Source organism: Diadema setosum, chromosome 1 (genome assembly GCF_964275005.1).
Source record: "Diadema setosum chromosome 1, eeDiaSeto1, whole genome shotgun sequence".
Classification (NCBI taxonomy): domain Eukaryota; kingdom Metazoa; phylum Echinodermata; class Echinoidea; order Diadematoida; family Diadematidae; genus Diadema; species Diadema setosum.
In genome coordinates this window covers 20,494,863-20,512,501 of record NC_092685.1, presented here as the reverse complement: position 1 = coordinate 20,512,501, position 17,639 = coordinate 20,494,863, and the positions used below count along the sequence as shown (strand labels likewise).

At 36.2% G+C, this 17,639-nt stretch overlaps 2 protein-coding genes across 3 annotated transcripts in view; one reads left to right on the top strand and one right to left on the bottom strand.

Annotated features, from left to right (window-relative positions):
- Positions 1-227: 227 nt before the first annotated feature.
- On the bottom strand, positions 228-4,532 carry LOC140228078 (acylphosphatase-1-like). 2 transcript variants are annotated; one of them, XM_072308473.1, is made up of 4 exons: positions 4,448-4,532; positions 3,185-3,201; positions 2,324-2,433; positions 228-1,660 (listed from the first exon to the last, which is right to left on the bottom strand). In XM_072308473.1, exons 1-4 carry the CDS (start codon positions 4,515-4,517, stop codon positions 1,546-1,548), a joined length of 312 nt encoding a protein of 103 aa, XP_072164574.1. In that variant the 5' UTR covers positions 4,518-4,532; the 3' UTR covers positions 228-1,545. The 2 variants fall into 2 exon arrangements, with proteins under 2 accessions (XP_072164574.1, XP_072164573.1); XM_072308472.1 differs by lacking the exon at positions 4,448-4,532 and adding an exon at positions 4,072-4,196.
- Positions 4,533-4,944: 412 nt separating this feature from the next.
- Positions 4,945-17,639, top strand: part of LOC140231304 (proteasome activator complex subunit 4-like) — a 40,202-nt gene continuing 27,507 nt past the window's right edge. Inside the window, exons 1-10 of the mRNA XM_072311801.1 lie at positions 4,945-5,162; positions 8,783-8,923; positions 10,731-10,847; positions 11,634-11,678; positions 12,807-12,956; positions 13,943-14,006; positions 15,084-15,158; positions 15,750-15,869; positions 16,286-16,375; positions 17,363-17,421. Coding sequence (XP_072167902.1) covers positions 4,945-5,162; positions 8,783-8,923; positions 10,731-10,847; positions 11,634-11,678; positions 12,807-12,956; positions 13,943-14,006; positions 15,084-15,158; positions 15,750-15,869; positions 16,286-16,375; positions 17,363-17,421 — 1,079 coding nt within the window. The remainder of the gene's footprint in view (positions 5,163-8,782; positions 8,924-10,730; positions 10,848-11,633; positions 11,679-12,806; positions 12,957-13,942; positions 14,007-15,083; positions 15,159-15,749; positions 15,870-16,285; positions 16,376-17,362; positions 17,422-17,639) is intronic.

Sequence of the window (17,639 nt, the reverse complement as noted above, 5' to 3'; positions counted from 1 at the left end):
TGTAGAAGATGCTCTTTCTAATGATGTCAAAAAATTTATCACTTTTAGAACGCAAGGTACTGAAAATCCACCGTTCCGCTTTTTTTGGGACACCCGGTATATCTATATCTATCTCTCTCTCTCTCTCTTTATATATATATATATATATATATATATAATATATGTACATACAGTATATGCACACACACATTAAAATATCAGAAGAGGAAAGATGCATGCAATGGTTGTAGCTAGGTTATAACATTTATCTACCAAGCTTTTGTGGTGTTCATGTGGGGTACTATGTGTCTCTCTTCGTCTCTCTCGCACTCCCCTCTCTATATAGACTTCCATGTCTGTACAATAAGTCTCTAAATACGTACTACATAAAATAGTACATGAAATAATTTCTTTTTTCTGAATATGAAAAAAAAAAATGACAATTTTTACAATGTATATATAACACATAATACTTTCACACAGCACATACATAGATGTGAGCCATAAACAAAGAACAGCGTATTGTTTTCATAACTTAATCTTTGCAACCAAACACATAAACAGTCATGTAAATACAAAATCAAAATACATGAACATGTACACTTTTGTATATTACATGTACATTGTACTGGGGTAGGAATTGGTAGCTGTCCCCTATTGTAAGAAAATGACATCTTATTATCTGCATTTTACGATAAAGTGAGCTTGTGCACATGAATATTCCATCAAGCAAATTCAATCTAGGGATATCTGAAACCTCATGCACTCATGTTTCAAAGACAATGTCATGTGTCATGTACTGTTACATGATACAATTACGAGCAAGTGAATTCATGAACATGGCTGAGTTATATTCTTTTGATCCTACTGTATTTCATCACTTATATTTGTTTACCAAATTACAGTTGGAGCTCATAAAAAGAAAATGAAGCCAACAAAATCAAAGTATGGGTACACTCATACACAATTTGTTGTTTTATACTGTACTTTATCTTGCTTCACAGAATTCTGAAGAAAGTAAAACATCAGTCCTCTTTTCTGCACTTTCCATACAGCATGCATAATAGGTGCTGCATATTTCATCTTCACGGCAGTAGAAGTACTTCAGGAAACTTTGCATGGTCACCCCATAAGACCTGACAACTTATGAATGCAGAGTACTGTGCATACATGTACAACAACTTGTTATTTGCATGAAAAAATCACTTCAAAGTTTGGTAAAATAGGTGACTGCACAAGTACCTTGGGTAAATTTGTGTGCACACACCCACACCTGCAGAAAACACAAACATACACACATACACACATACATACCTGTACATTAAATACAACTATTTAGATGTGTATCACACTTCCCAACCATGTATAAAATTTATGAAGCACTGCATTTTCGGTAAAATATATACAAGTACATGTATTCATTTAATTACTTCTAAGCATCTTCCCTCTACTACCATGTGAGAGCAGAACAGAAGTATGCTTGTACACTGTCCCTTGGACTTTTCAAGATGTATTTTCTGGCAGCCTGGTAGCTAGAAGCAGATCTCTTATAATTGACACACTAATCTACCTGATGATATCAAAGGTTTGGAAGGTGAGTGTTTCTATTTCTTGCTCATTTGAAAACACTGCCTTGTCAATCCTAGACTTGGGGCTTCCTTTTGTCCTCAGCCACTTCTTCCTGAAAAACAACAACAACAAACAAACAAACAAACAAAAAGGAACAAAGTATATTTTATATTTGCACTCAGATTATCAGGGCTGCAAACATTCTTGCATCAAAGTCGGGAAGACTCCAATGGTGCAATCAAGAAAGCACTGTACATGTAGTTGCGTGTTTATATGCATCACAACCGACTAAAGTATACTCTGTAATCCCCAAATCAGGGAGGATTTTATATTTTCTTGTCCGGACATGAAGAGATACTTGGTATTTCAGGAAGCCTCCAGCAGAATCGGGTAGACTTGGCAACAAACTCGTGATACCAGTATACAGGGGTACCTCATTATAACAAGGACCTAAATAACATTACAATTACATGTACCAGTACTTTGTTGTATCAGGTTTCTCACTATACCTGTATCGGGGTACAAAGAAATACAAAGAGTTGTGACCTGTAAGATCTGATTTGATTTGATCATATTCTGACCTCTTATAAAGACAATCCACTGTAGATTTTTGAATAAGATCGCTGCAAATCACAACTGTCTCTTTTAGACCACACTAGCTGTTCACTTTGGTAAACATAGATTAACATCACTAGGGCAACTGTTACTGTAGATATCAACATTTGGTTTCACAAGCAAATTTCCTGTGGATGAGTTTCTGCACATGCGCACTTACATCTGACTGATTTTGTCTATCGGACCTTGTGCCTGCCCAATGACGGTTCCTCTGCTTGTGTTTTGCACCCATCCTGTCAGATTGTATTCTTTTGCCTTGAGGCGTGTATGCTAGATCAACAAAACCAACAAAAATTGTTCATTAGGACTCAATGAAAGGGCAGCATTGGATACAATGGGTCAAACTGTCTTCCCTACTTCATCTTCTACCAAAGATCAATTTCCACATAAAATATGACTGAATAGGTCTGCATAAGAGCAAAATTAATATGAAAAAAAATAGTGAGTACTATACACGCCGAATATTTCGCGAGGTTTTTATTTTTGCGAATTTCGCGAGTCAGCTGCTATTCGCGAAATTAAAAAACACGCAAAAATATTGACTCTCATGCCAATGTGAATGTGATGTACGCGTATAAATTTCTCCGTTCAGTACAAGACTCCACGTTTGCCAATTTAACCACTCGCGAAATTGTCGTAAAGTCCCGATTCGCAAAAATTTAGACTCGCGAAATATATGGCGTATACAGTACTTCAAATGCACAGTATATGCGGAGACTACAGGAAAGAGGACTAGGGAATACTGTAAACACCCTCTTCAGTTCACTTGGGGCACGCCCAATTAAATCTGTCTGCAAGAACAAATACAAGTACAGTATGTACAATGCATAGTGACTATATTTGAAATAACACAACTTTGTGTTTATGCACTTCACAAACTGAAAACAAAACAAGAAACTTCAAATAATGTGAATGGTTCCTAATTCATTTTCTCAATAACATTCAACTCAGCGGACAATCCTCATATTTTCCCAACTTTTCCTAGTGTTAAAAATACAGAAAGACAATGATCGGTACTTACTTTTCGGAAGAATACACCTGCAAGAAAGCAAAAACAAATAAGTGTTTTATAGAAAGTTTCAAATCTGTTAAAAGTATCGGGCTCTTTTCAGTCAGAATGCACTCGATCATATCATGCAATACACTGTACGATAATCAAAAGTCAGTCTTTAATAGTGTTGCTGCCACAAATGTCCTTGACCAATGCACAGAAATAGTCCAAAAGGGCATCATGGTAAGTATCAAATCAGATCTATCTCTGTAAACAATCATAATGCACGTCCTGGGTCACATATTTCCACATTGTCATACCCAATCTGGATTGTCCCATGGAAAAAAAAAAGAAAAGAAAAAAGGAAAATTAGGATGGCATGCCACTGGGTGTAAGGCTTCTTATACGTGCTATTAAAGTGCTAGTATGACTGCTACATTGGCATCATTAAAAGAGAAAAACTAATGGGGTCCAGCTGAGTCTCGAGGGCCCTATTTCATAGTTGTTCGTAACGTTACGAACAACTTACGAGCGACTGGTGATCAGTTCCGATGTGCTATACTTACCAGAATTTCCACAATTCAGCACAAGAACTGGGGGGCATTTCATGAAGGAACTTGTCGGATAAAATATCTGACAAGTCAATTATATCCGACAAGTTTTGAGAAATTCTTTAGTCTGATTGGCTGATTTCTCTGAACTTGTCGGATATAATTGACTTGTCGGACATTTTATCCGACAAGTTCCTTCATGAAATGCCCCCCAGATCACCAGTTGCTCGTAAGTCGTTCGTAACTTTACGAACAGCTTTATGAAACACCCCCACTGGGCCCCAGGTTAGATCTTCGTGATAGGCTACACTCCCCAGAAAAATGTACATGTATGTCTGTCCGGAGGAGTTTTTATCATTTTTTGACCTTTACGTCCCGCATTCCGTGAAGCCAGACGCAGCTCGCAGTCTCCGCGGAATGGGGCGCGGAACGAACATATCCCCGACAAGATCATTATTATGAAGATGCAGACGGCAGACCGATCTTTAAAAGATTCGGTCAAGCTCCGAGCTCCGCCCGCTCCATTCGTACATGTGTGCGTGTTACTTTACTGTAACGTTAGATGTCACGTAGATGTAGACTATCTAGATTCTAACGTTAGAGACGCGACGTACATATGTAGAGTGGTAGGGACCCTGTATTGAAAGAGCAGTACAATTTCTGGCAAATAATGTTTCAGTGAATGAAAAGAGGTAGATATGGAAAATAACGTAGGAAGTTATTCTGTCATCAAATAGCTCACCTTGAACTTTACCGAATATTTCGAAATCTATTGATTTAAGTGCCATCCTTCCCGTGATAGCAGAAGCCATTCCAATCCCGAAGTCGTAACTAAATACCTCGTTCGATATGTTACTATAATCTTATTCAATATTTAACTATCTTATATATAATCATGCAACAAAGAAATATTTAAAATCAACATATGTGAAATTATAATATTGTTAAGGCTAAAATACCAAAGTTACTGCATATCTATTTTTAAAAATTATTGTAAAATGCGTGGTATTTGCTGTAGATCTAGTTAGCTTACTTTGCTGACCATGAGGAGCTACACTAGTCGCCGAACACTATGCTGAATGATGTACAATGAATCGTAAGATGGTGAGAACCATTACTACGTGGAATACACCGGTGATTGTACGGGTTTGACATGCACTGTACAGTCCCAGTATAAATACGGGCATGACTTGTTACTAGTTATACTTGTGACAAATGCCTCTTCACAGTTTGGAAAAGATGGATGACCATAGTCATACTCATGGAGGTGTTGCGGATGCAGAACGACAATCGCGTTTTCAGAAGGAGGTTGTGTACAACAAACTGTTACCGTATTCAGACTGTCTAGATGGGGAATCAAGCAGACAACTGGTTGAAATTAAAACCAACTTGTCGCTCGCAGTACAGCTCAGGGAACTCCGGCCTGGAGTGGTGTTCTGGACAGGAAAGTTTTCATCGTAAGTCAATAAAAAATTGTAACGTTAGGCGCCTAACGTTAGAATGTCTGCTAAAATTTTATGCCTATCAATATCATGCCTATGCCATGGTCCTTTAAATGTCTAGATAACGTCAGACTTTAAACTGTTAACTGTAAACATCAGCATGATCAGGAGAACATCAAACCATGTTAGTTTATTTTAGAAAAAAATAGAACCCTAGTTCACTAAATTTTATGGTAATCATGTAGAAATGCACACCATGCACACCTACCATTTCCTTCCTTAATTTGTCAATGAAAACTTCTTGTGGGTAAGTTGTGGCTATCAGAAATGTCAAGATGGACCATATCTGACGGTTTCATGAAATTTCATTGTCAATTACAGAAGAAAAGTAGCTAATTTTGACTCGAAAGTACGCCGATCGACAACTGTCTCAGCGTAGCATGATGGATGATCGATTATGTGGGAGAGCGATATAACGAGAATAATCGATCGTTGTAGTCTGTAATACAGCCGCTTGTTTGGTGTTTAACCACAATAATTACGTCGGCTCGACAGTATAATGTGGAAAAAAGAAAGTGATCTTGATGCGTCTGTTTTTTTATCGTTTTAATTAATTTTCTCCTGCATGTGACTGTATATCTGTCAACATTTTTCGCTGACTAAATGATGGACGGATAATATGTGTACAAAACAGTAAAAGATATATGAAAAAATGGGAATTATCCATCATGAATATTGCACAATAAAATGGATTTTTACTACAAAACAAAAGCAAATACTGGGTTGCTGTTTTTGTATACATAATAAAAAAACGAAATGGAAAAATAAATACTATCATAAAAACAATTACTTTCTACTGTAAGTTGAACTTATCAATCGAAAACATATTACCATTTCAGTTTCAATATTCTGTTTCTTTTTAGGTAAAATGAGCACTTTATGAGAAGTCCAGAATATTAACACATGATTGTATAACATACACTTTTTGTAATACTATTCTCATTAATTTATTAAATTAGGCCTATGGATTATGAAAATTACTAGAAACAAATCCCCTTTGAATTCAACTTCCTTCTCATCTTCTTTTCTCTCTCTTTCTCTCTCCCTAATAGCTCAACCTTTTTCTTCCACTTTTTCTTCAACCACATTCTATTTCCTTCAATACTATTCAAATTAAATAATTTAATCTAAATTATTATCAACTTTTTTCATGATAAAATCAATACTTGCCACAATTTTTAAAGAAAGGATCGATGTCTTAATCCTGGTATGAGTAATCGTATCAATAATTTGAATAGTGGTAATCATGATAGTGGCAATGAAAACGAAGAACTATCACAATAGCTCACTTGAGCCTTCGACCAGGGAGGTGGTCCCACGCCTCCCTGCTTCGACTCGGGTGAGCTAACAATAAGAAAAAAAAAAATATGAAAAAGAAAGTAGGGCCTTGGGGCTACACGTATTGCACGAGTCGAGTTCGATATTGTTAGTAAGCGGCTAATTAGAGACTACCAGAATCGATTATAATCGTTGACATCGTTCTCTGCGAAATCGGTGCACTAGTTACATCGGAGACAGGTCTAGTGTTCGCGACCGACGTACTTTTCAACTCCGATTTCTCATTTTTCTTACCTTTTCGGCTTTCTAATTCCATGAAAACTCTCTGATATGGTTCAATTTAGCATTTCCAATAGCTGCACAAAATTTGATTGACAAACAGCGAAGCGAACGGTAGGTGTGCATTTCTACATGATTACCAAATTTATTTCACGGTAACGTTTCTACTTTTAATTTATGTAAATTTATCACATTTAGGCCTATTTTATAATAGGTTACCTAGCTAGAGTTCTATACGTGGATTGCTTAACCAGAACACATTTTCATTTGTTGCTGTATTTTTATGCTGTGTTTCAGCTGACCATCATGACCATGCTGACTGAGCTCGCATATTATATTTTGATTTACACTAGTCTAGACGTCTAGCACCGAGCATATGAATCTAGACTCGAGGGATTCTGCAAAGATCTAGTGTCAGTGCACACACTGTAGACAAGTTCAGCAACTTTACAAGTGTATTAAGCAAGCTGCCTGTAATTCCTCTATTTATATAAGTTAGACCATCTTATTTAATGTTGTCCAGTAAGTGAGTAACACACTTAGAATTTGACCAACGGCTACAACTAATGCAAATTGTCGAATTGTCCAAGGTTCGACCTCCCATGCCTAAATTTGACTGCATGCAAAAGCATAATTATGTTTTACATTAACATAACTAGCTGTGCCTGTGTAGTGGGCCGTGGGCGGTCAAATTTTGGATGGCGTTTGCAAATTATGTGCAGCTTGCTTTAAGATTTTGCATATAAAATAGATTTACAATTGTAAAATTTATGCTATTAATTGTGTGCAGTCAAATTTTGGCACCAGAGGTCAAATTTTGCTGTGGGTTGTTTATCAATTAATATTTTGATTTGGCTTCTTCATTTCAATGGTTCGAACATGTGGACTCTAACCGTTACTATCTCAGCTACTCAGAGAGTCAAATCTAGCCTTTTGAACTTTGCACTAATGTCAGTCTTTGGAAAGCGTTGATATCAATGTCGACTTTCATGTCATCGCTTGAAACCACTTTTCCGTACTGGCTCTAGCATCTTCATTAGCATTTCACGACGTACACTGCTGCCTGAGCAATCTGAAAATGAAGTTAGCCATCTGAATTCTTCTTCTTCTTCTTTTTCTTCTTCTTCTTCTTCTTCTTCTTCTTCTTCTTCTTCTTCTTCTTCTTCTTCAGGTTAAGTCTGCCTCCTTCAGTAATCTGAAGATTCTTGCAGACTGTGTTATTTACATTATAATACAGTTTATTTACAGGTATTTACAAGCACATAACAAAATGAAGATCAAGACTAGCCACTGTGATCAACCGTTAGTCTACTGTATTATGTGACGTACAAGTATCTTTCAAAATTCAAGTTCAACCAGAAGCTAAAAACCAATGTACTAATGATTTTAATAAGACAAGTTGAATGAAGTTTATGAGAAATGCAGTTCCATGTGTGCACTTAGACACAGACAGACAGACAGAGATAGACCATGCACGCACACAAGGCATTTCTCAGGTGGCTTCTTTCATAGTTGATTTTTAGCTCCTAATTTGCTTGAAAGATGTGTTGCATAATATTAGAAGACTTACTTCAGTTTCAGATTGTGCAGGCAAGGTAAGCTGTGATTGCTTACAAAGAGTGAGTTGTTTTGAGCAACAACATGATAATGAAAGTCAACGTTTCGTCTATATCAATGCTTTGGGATAACCAATTTGGTTCAAAGTTATAAAAGTATTGGAAATAGACTCGGTATCTTAAAGTATCTATCCAGTGATTTTGGTGCTATTTGCTTTTGTATGATGAGATATTTAAATTTACATGGATATGGAAGTACTTTAGTCCCTTGAACTTAATTTTATGCTTTTTTTAAGAATATTTGATCCCAACATGTTAAATTTTTTTTTTCATCACAGTCATTATTAACATGGTTCTTATTGGTGTGTAAAAAAATAAATAAATAAAAATTGAGCTGTCATTACTGTAAGAGGTTCAGTATTCTATTAATCAGCAATGTGCAAATTATTTCACAAATTGCAGGTACATCCGCTACTATGGCAGGAAGTTTAGCAAGGAGGAACACATTGCTTTCATCAACCTCTACCTGGAACTTCTCAACATGCCTGACCTGGAATTCAAACTCATGTCAGAGTTTGCAAGGATCCTTATTATGCTCTTGAAGTAAGCTGTCTTAATGTCAAACCAACAATCTCTTGGGCATGAAAAATGTGCTTTTCAGACATCTCCTATTCAGTGTTTTGTTTTGTTTTTGTTTTTTGTTTTTGTTGTTTTACTAATATTTCAGTGGCTCTTACATGTATTCACCGTACCAGTAGATGTTAATGGAGAAATTGAGTTTTACATACGTATGAGAAATTACTGTTGTATATACATTGATGACACTATATATAATTTAGGGCTTCATTAACAATAAGACTTTTATGTGTTTCCTATCTTTGGCAATTGGCTACTTCTGAAAAATGGAAACAAAGGACTCACATTTCTGCGTCATGTAGAAGGGATAGTTGAAATGTATTTGCATACTTAATGAAAATGGTAAAAAGTTCATACTCTTTTTTTTTTATAAAGCTTTTTTGCACACTATTTTGTCTGTCAACAAGAAAATAAATTCAGTGTTTAATATTTCCAGAAAAATGCATTTAAAAAAAAGTCTTAGATCTGAGGGTTTGTAGTCCCATGAATCGTGATGCCATTAACAATTGCTAGGCATTTACCATGTTTTAACTAACTGATACTATCACATATGTACTTTACATCGCGCAGAGATATTATTACTGATTGCTGGGTGGACTGGTCCATGTGACCAAATAATTATTGACCCAGCTTCTTGAGTCATGCCATTGTAAAAGGTCAAGTCAAAAATTAAGGTCGATATGACAGTGAACCAGAGAGAAAAGGATCAATTCAAATTAATGCACATGTAGGTTTGAATGCATTGAATAAGACATTAATAGGATAAGTTCTCTGCCTTAGTCAGTAGATCTTGTCAGGAAATTTGTATCATACTCTATACACAAACAAACCTGCCTCTTCATGCAAGGTATCAGTAAAGTGAGAGAAAAATCCAAAATCTTCACATCTGAGTTACTGTACATCAGAAATGTCCTTATACAGTAGTTAATGTTAGGAAGGCCCATTTAAAAATATTGATGAATTTTTTACTGATTTGAATTGTTTGAGGGTTATCTGCTCTCTGCCATGACTCAGCATAAATTGAGGGCAGCCATATGTGTTGGTGGCCTTGAGATTAGATACTATATGTATGCTTACCTAATATATGCCAAGACGATGCAACTTAGTGTGCACATGACGTCATCGGGAATTTCCAGGCTCGGTAAGTATCGAATGACTGGACTCAATTGAAAAGTGCCATTTTGTTGTCATTCCTGGTGACATTGTGTTTTGCTGCCTGTCTGTCAATATTTACAGTGTCAACATGAAAAGTATATCTGCACACAATATTATAGGCCAGGAAGAGAATTGACTTTCTACATTCATTGGGAAAAAAAAAAAAAAAAGAAATGAAAAAGGAAATATTCAGTAAAGTAAACTACCCAGGGCATGTTATGACTTTAGGGAGACTTTCAATGACAGATTGAGGGGTAATATTACAACAAGGTGTGTCAGAGTTTGAACATGTTGCTTTTGCTTTACAAATTCATTTGGTATGATTTCCTAACATGATGACCTACATTATATTCATAGATGTGCATTTACCACTAAAATTATTGGTTGTATTTCTTTATAATGTGTTAATAAAATTAGGCTAAAAGTTGCTGACACCTTCATTCTGTGAGTTTATTTTGAAAACAATTTTTGTAAATCTTTGACTTATTGATTTGTCCCTGTTCTGTCAAATTTAGCACTGAAATTTAAGATAGTGTCAGGTTTCAAAATGACAATAAGACGTCCTTGCATGCAGATTGAGGACAATTTCATGTCAATGTTTTCGTCTTGAAATGTGCAGAAAGAGGAACTTGCTGTCTCGTGATGACATCACAATACCATGGAAACCTCTGTACAAGATTGTGGAGAGAGTGATATACTCACAGTATGAACCTCTTGGCCTGGAATGGTTTCCACAGTGAGTGCATGTTGCTATTGTTATCATTGTTGTTGTGATTGCTAATATGACTTTAGAAGAGAATGTTTTACAGCATTAAATTTTCATTCCTGGATGGGTGAGATGAATTTCCATCAACATTCTACAACTGTTAGTATTACATCTTCATGCCCATTAATGCTTAATACCAGTGATTGTAAGTTTTGCTGAATTTGTAGTTGTTTCACAACAGCACTGGTTTCACGTTTTAAATTTCTGGATGATTATTTGAACTTGCATGCCTGTACAGGTGCTCAGTATTTGTGAACAGAAGAAGAAAAAGCATTGTTGATTTAACTTGTGTGTCTCTGTATAGAGAAATGATGCTCCTATTATCATTGATGTGGTGCTAAACTTGAGCTGGATAAATGAATGTTTAACATTGTTTCAGGTTATTGAGAATTGTCCGGTACAGTATGAGGTCAAATTGGCGATTCCCTCAACCTACTTATAACAGGGTTTCCCAAAAGAACTTTTGAAGTTGCATTTTTTTTTTTTAATCAAACATTAGAATAGATTTTTAAGCCAGAACTACTTCAAGAGTGTCAATGTTTGATTTTTGCTGCAGATGATTTTAATTTCTACTGTAGTAAAGAAAAAGAAGATAACTTATAAAATAGGTGAACTCTCCTCCAAGATATCACTCCCACAGGATGTAATTACTCATAAATGACTGGTCCTGCTTATTTCATCAAAAAGTACCTGATGTAGATTAAGACTTCGACTACCAACTTTGATGGGTGACCTTCTGTTCTTTCTTTTACACAGCTCCCTGGAAAACAGACTCAAGAGTCTGATCAGGGTGTCAAGACCGTAAGTAACTTGATACTTGATCAAGATTAACTCTCAGAGATTGCCATTGACAAATTATATGTATAAAATGTAAATCTGGTACACTGTTTGCAATTTAGGGATCTAGCCTACAATTAAAGAAAAAGCAAGTCCATCATGTAAACAAGTGTGAAATTGTTTTGATTGTCCAAGAGCAATGATTTGTATTTCAGGAACACAAAAGAACCTTCCTAAGCCATCTACCTAGTAATATCTCCTTGGTATGAGTGGAACACTGCTCTCTGTCATTTTTTGAATTGTTTAATCTACCGGTATCTGTGGGTTGTTTACAATTTTGCCAGTTTACACAGGAGGATTACTGTATGTGTATGGTCAGATTCATGGTTGTTTTGTGTGACTTATTTCTTTTATCTTCTCGTCAGTCGTACATCAATATCATTTTCAAACTTTTCTATATACATTGTACTAGGTGCAATATGATTCCAAAGCAAAACAGAAGTTTGCATTCTTCTTCTATACATATATATAAATATATAGTATGAATACTATTCAGAGTGTACCAAAGAGATGGAACTCTGCTTATCAAGAACATATCAGCTTTCCTGGGGGCATTTCATGAAGCATTTTGTCAGATATTTCATCTGACAAACTGTTAAAGGAGCCTCTTCAGAAATCCTTGCACGTGATTGGTTGAGAGCAGATTTGTCCGACAAAGTTGTCGGACAAAATGCGTCATGAGATGCCCCCCCCCCCCCCCCTGAAGATTTGCTAACATTGGTTGGCTTAGATTCTATGCATGGTATGATTATTCATAGCCACCTATCATGTACATGTAGATGTTTGAAAGCAGTTATGTGTGGACTATAAATGCTGAAAGTTAATTACAAATGAGATATATCAGTTTGAGTAAAGGACACTCCCATTATAACAAATTCCTTGGGACCGAGAGTTTTTCTGTCGTTAAATCATATTTTTGTTTTAGCCGAACAGTAATGTACAGTGGATATAAAGATATATGTGATAATATGGGGACCTGAATTTTTACTTCATTGTAGCAAGAATGTTGTAATAAATAACCATGTTCATTATAATGGGAGTGCACTGTATATCTTCTATCTTGATTTTGGGTTGTTGGTTTTTTTGTTACAGGTACTTCTCTGTTGAGAGTACCCAGGAAATGCTGGACGAATGGCGCCCCCTACTGTGTCCATTTGATGAAACCATGACCAAGGGCATCCTCTACATTGAGGCCTTCATGCCTACATTACTCCCACCAGAGCAGCATCAGAAGGGATTCAAGTGAGTACAGCTTTATTGTCAGGCATAAATTTCCTAGTAAGTTCATTGATATTAGGTGCAATATAATCTTTAAATGTCTGTATTATGTTTTAAATCTTAAGTACCTGTACTGCAAAGAATACTCATATAAAATGAGTACCCGTACATATCTACTTTCATTTCTGAACGTTTCTCTCCTTTCTTGTTCTGTGATCTAAGATGCATAATATATTCATCTAATTATTTAAGAACAGCTCTTTGCACTTTTTGAGATTTTGATGTGTGGGACATTTCGTCGCCGGTCACACGAACCGACGAATCACTCGATTGTGGGTCAAATTTTCGATTTTGAGATTTTCACTCATTTCGATAGTAGACATTCCATACTACATATTCTGAAATTCTCAGTGTGTAATTCTGTGTAATTTTTACGTAGTTATCACTTTTGTAGAAGTATGTAATTCCATTTGTGAAAATTATTTGTTTTCCCCATAGACGCGTGTGTTAAACAATCAGGCGATTCGACGGTTCGGTGACCGCGCATACTAGTACGCGCGGTCACCGAACCGACGAATCAGTGCGCATTGACTTGCGTGTAGTTTTTGAGATTCAACAGTTCATTGACCGCGCGCACAGTGCGCGTACTATATAATACATGTGTTGACAATGACAACGCTCAATGTACATGTACATATGGACACACATGGAAAATGACAACGTTCTTTGCAGACCGAAAATACATGCATGCAGCTCTTTGACGATTTCCCGCTTATTTGTTAACAATACAATTCGATAAAAACTTCACAAGTTAGAGCAAGAATTGAAGTCTGATGTACTACAAAAATAAGTGGAAATTATAGACATGAAAGTGTAGCAACCATAAGTCAAAAATGGGTTAACTTCAAACACGATTTTCTCGAATTGTCATTCTTACGCAAACCTGAGGTATTCGTCGGTTCGTGTGACCGGCGACAATTTGTTCACTTTGTTCTTTCATCCCCCTCCAGGTTGTGGCTAGATGAGATGATTAACATTTGGAATAACTCACAGAACTCACCCTGCATAGAGTCCGTAAGTCTTTATATCTTTCGTTTCTGTCATATGTGATGCCACTTGCATATATGTGTATATTCTTTTGGCAGGTGAAGATGATGTGTTACTATGTAAACAAACAGTTGTGCAATATTTGTTTACATTTAGAGGAAATACTGTGAGCAATGCAGGAAGTAGTTTGATATCCACAAGCAAGAAACATCACAGTTGCTACTCCCACTGTTCATGGCATTCCTTCTGTAGCTTTCTATGATGATTATTTCACAACATTGCTTCTTTCTCCTGTTGTTGTTGGTTTTTTTTTCCATTACTACAGTTTTGTTTTACTCTTTCTGACCATGACTTTATTGGCGAATATGGGAAGTCAGTTTGCATATTCAAAAATTTCGTAAATGTACAAAACACAGTTTGAGCAAATTTGAAAACAGTATGTTCATAGACTTCAATTGATTTAACTTTCAGTGTAATGCTTAGATTGGTTTCTTGCAGTTAAGAAGTAATGTCAGTATTTTGAAACTGCTTATGATATCATTAGTGGCTATTCATTGTGGTCTTGATTTGTTTTGTGATTGTGCCACTCTATTGCACAATATGAATAGTTTAGTTCAGTCCATGAAAGCTGCCATAATTTGCACCTAGCTTTTTTTTTAAATTTTGTCAATTGTTTTCTTCAGAACACAATTAATAAAGTAGCATCTTTCTGGTAGTGTATGTAAATTGAATGTAAATTCAAGCATTCAAGGAAATTGTATGTAAATTCTAGCACCTCAACAGATGTTCAAAATGCACCAAGAGGCTTTTTCTTTGTATTACAAAGTATCGGAATTCTATTATATTTGTATGAATTTTACTCTATATGCACAAAGAATTATAATTATAAAATTCATTTGCAGTTTATACAAATATCAGACAGTTTCGTTATATTTATATATACAGTTGTATGCATCATGTCTTTTATGTACAATTTTGAGCAATGAATTGTCACAATTTCAATAAACCATGAATAATAATAATAGTAATAAATAATTGATATGATTTTTCATGCATAATGACCAAATTTCACTTCTCCATCTTTTCTCTTCCACTTCATCGCAGGCTCTGGTAGATTTGTTTTCCAGACTAGCATCAGAGAACATTGGGTACATCGATTGGACTCCTCATATACCCAAGGTACAACAATCATATCTACGTCCAAATTTTGTAGTCACTTTTTATACATCGCTGTACTACTTGCTTAAGAATAAGTCATATTCTTGGCCTTTACGAATTCATCTGTCGGGATTGTAATAGACATGTGGAAAGGTCCCCTCCATGTATCCCTTTGTGTTTATTACAATACTCAGCAGCATGAGATTGCAGTGCTGTTGACAATTTCGAAATATGTAGAGATTATTTTCTAACAGGGTTCACATTATTATCACATATCTCTCTCTCTGGAGTTTTTTGTATCATGACAGGTGTAATCTTTTTTTTTTTTTTGTAGGTCAGGGTCATTTTTTTTTTTCTGCACAGACAGACAGACAGACAGATAGATGCGCACACACATACACACACACTTCATTATGACTTTTGTTGATCAGTGATGGTTTCTCCATCCATCCTCTTGATAGAAGTTACAGATTTTGCTGACTTTGTTTTGACACCGTTGGACTGAAAATATGGTCCAGTTTGTACAGTAATCCTGCACCTAATAAATTACCCGGCAGTAGGGAACCTCAGAGATTATAATGGTCACTATTGTCTGGTTGGTTGCTTCCCCAGATTTTCACCTGCTTTCTGAGAGGCCTTAGTCTACCGGTTGGCTCCAAGAAGCTCCAGGTAGCTAGAAACGGGAAAGGCTTTGATGTTGGGCCCCTCACCACATGGATCGTGTCAATGCTAGTAAGTTACAAATGGTGATGTTGGAGATAGAGAATAGAATGCATTAATTAATTGTATGTGCAAATTCATGCCATGAAAAAAAAAATGTTAATGACTGTATATGATTGTTCACTTATATAATTCAAATTATTCCATATTGTCAGTAGCATTAGAAGTTGTGGGGAAAAAAACTGAGGCTAAAAAGTAAAAAGTATGGTGATATGCATGCAAGGTTGTAGAAAAATTGTGCTGTTCTTAGTATGCTTTGTGGAGCTCATTATAGTCATGCCAATGTGACTCAAGATGTTAGTGTGTAAACCCGAAAATGTTCTGTGCTTAACTTGATTCCATTCCAGTAAGTGTGGGCGTGTGTGTATTCTTAACTTACACTGCGCTATGTAGATGTACTGATTTCCATGTTACTCTATGGTTTCTAGGGGCATACCAACACCTGCCAAGAGCATCTCAAGAAGTTCTTTGTGGCAACGGATTCCTACTTTCATCCATCCAACACTGGCAAATATTCAGTAAGTAGTTTCTACTAATGAACATTTGTATGCTTTGCATGCATTGTTAAGCTTGCACTTATCCCCAGAAATGACAGTCATTATTAACCCACTGAGGACGGTTTGATTTTGCTACAACAGGCATTTCCCATAGACACCTGCCCGAGTATACTCGGGACTAGTCTTCAACGGAGTAAGAAACTGTTGTAGGTTAGTAGATAGGACCATGGATTATCAATCATGACGTCCCTGGTTTGAGTCCTCTGACTACAGTGGTTTTGTGCCTCAAGGCAAGGGACTTCATCCTCTTTGCCTACCAGGGATTGGTCCCGTGGTTGCTTGCTCATAAGCATTCAGTGGCTCCTTAACAGTCGCATGGAACAAAATGCAAGTCCAACAACAACAAAAAATATTCTTAGTTACCTTAAAAAATGTCAATCTGTTGCTGAAAGAGACTTACCTATTTTTCTTCCCTTGTTTTTCTCATCTCACTGCATTAAAGACTCGATACATCACAGCTTTTTCTCCCCACTGTGTGGCTGTGACCATTTCTTGACCTTACATTGCCCTGGTTTCTCTGGAAGTCTGCCAAATAGACCTGTGTAAACCTCTGTTTCTGAAATTTCATCTGTAAAAGACATTTGCTGTGTACCACATTTAATGAAAAACACACAGTGCATACTCCATTTCAATGATTAGGTATAGTAAAATTCCTTATATCCTCATTTAGACCTTGATACCAGCACAGTCTTATGAAGAGTAGATGGATATGCCCTATTACAGACTTCGAATCTCTAGAACTTAATGTGGAAGAATGAACAGAGCTAACCTTAAACAGTAAAACTGTTTAATTAGATAAATGCTATTTTTGTTTTTTATAGATGTATGGAAATTTTACATATTTGTGCCAAGACAGATACCAATGCCCAGATCATGAGCTGTCATTGTTCTATGAAGAAGTAATGATGAAGAAATGTCTACACAGTTTTGTTTTCTTTTTCTACACAGTTCAACCTCCAGAGAATGCTTTTTCATCTTGCCAATGCCTTTGTGAAGAGAGTGAACAGGTAGAGTGATTTTTTTTTTTCTTCAGGGTTCCAGTGCTGTAGATTTGTGTAAATGTGTCATTCTGTGCCTTTTCAAAGGTAGCAAAAACTGGTCTATAGCCCATCACCTCACCAACATCCATTTGTATGTACCTATAAACCCTTCTCACATTTGTGGTATTCATGGTGTTCAGTCAGTTCTAAGAACTTGAGCAAAGCAAGATTATGATGCCATGGAT

Excerpts from the sequence above, each read along its gene's own strand:
- LOC140228078 (XM_072308472.1), bottom strand. The coding sequence starts at position 4,159 with ATGATCTTGTCGGGGATATGTTCGTTCCGCGCCCCATTCCGCGGAGAC. Across the intron at positions 1,661-2,323 it reads ATAGACAAAATCAGTCAGAT|GAAGAAGTGGCTGAGGACAA; the intron begins GTAAGTGCGCAT and ends GTTGTTTTTCAG.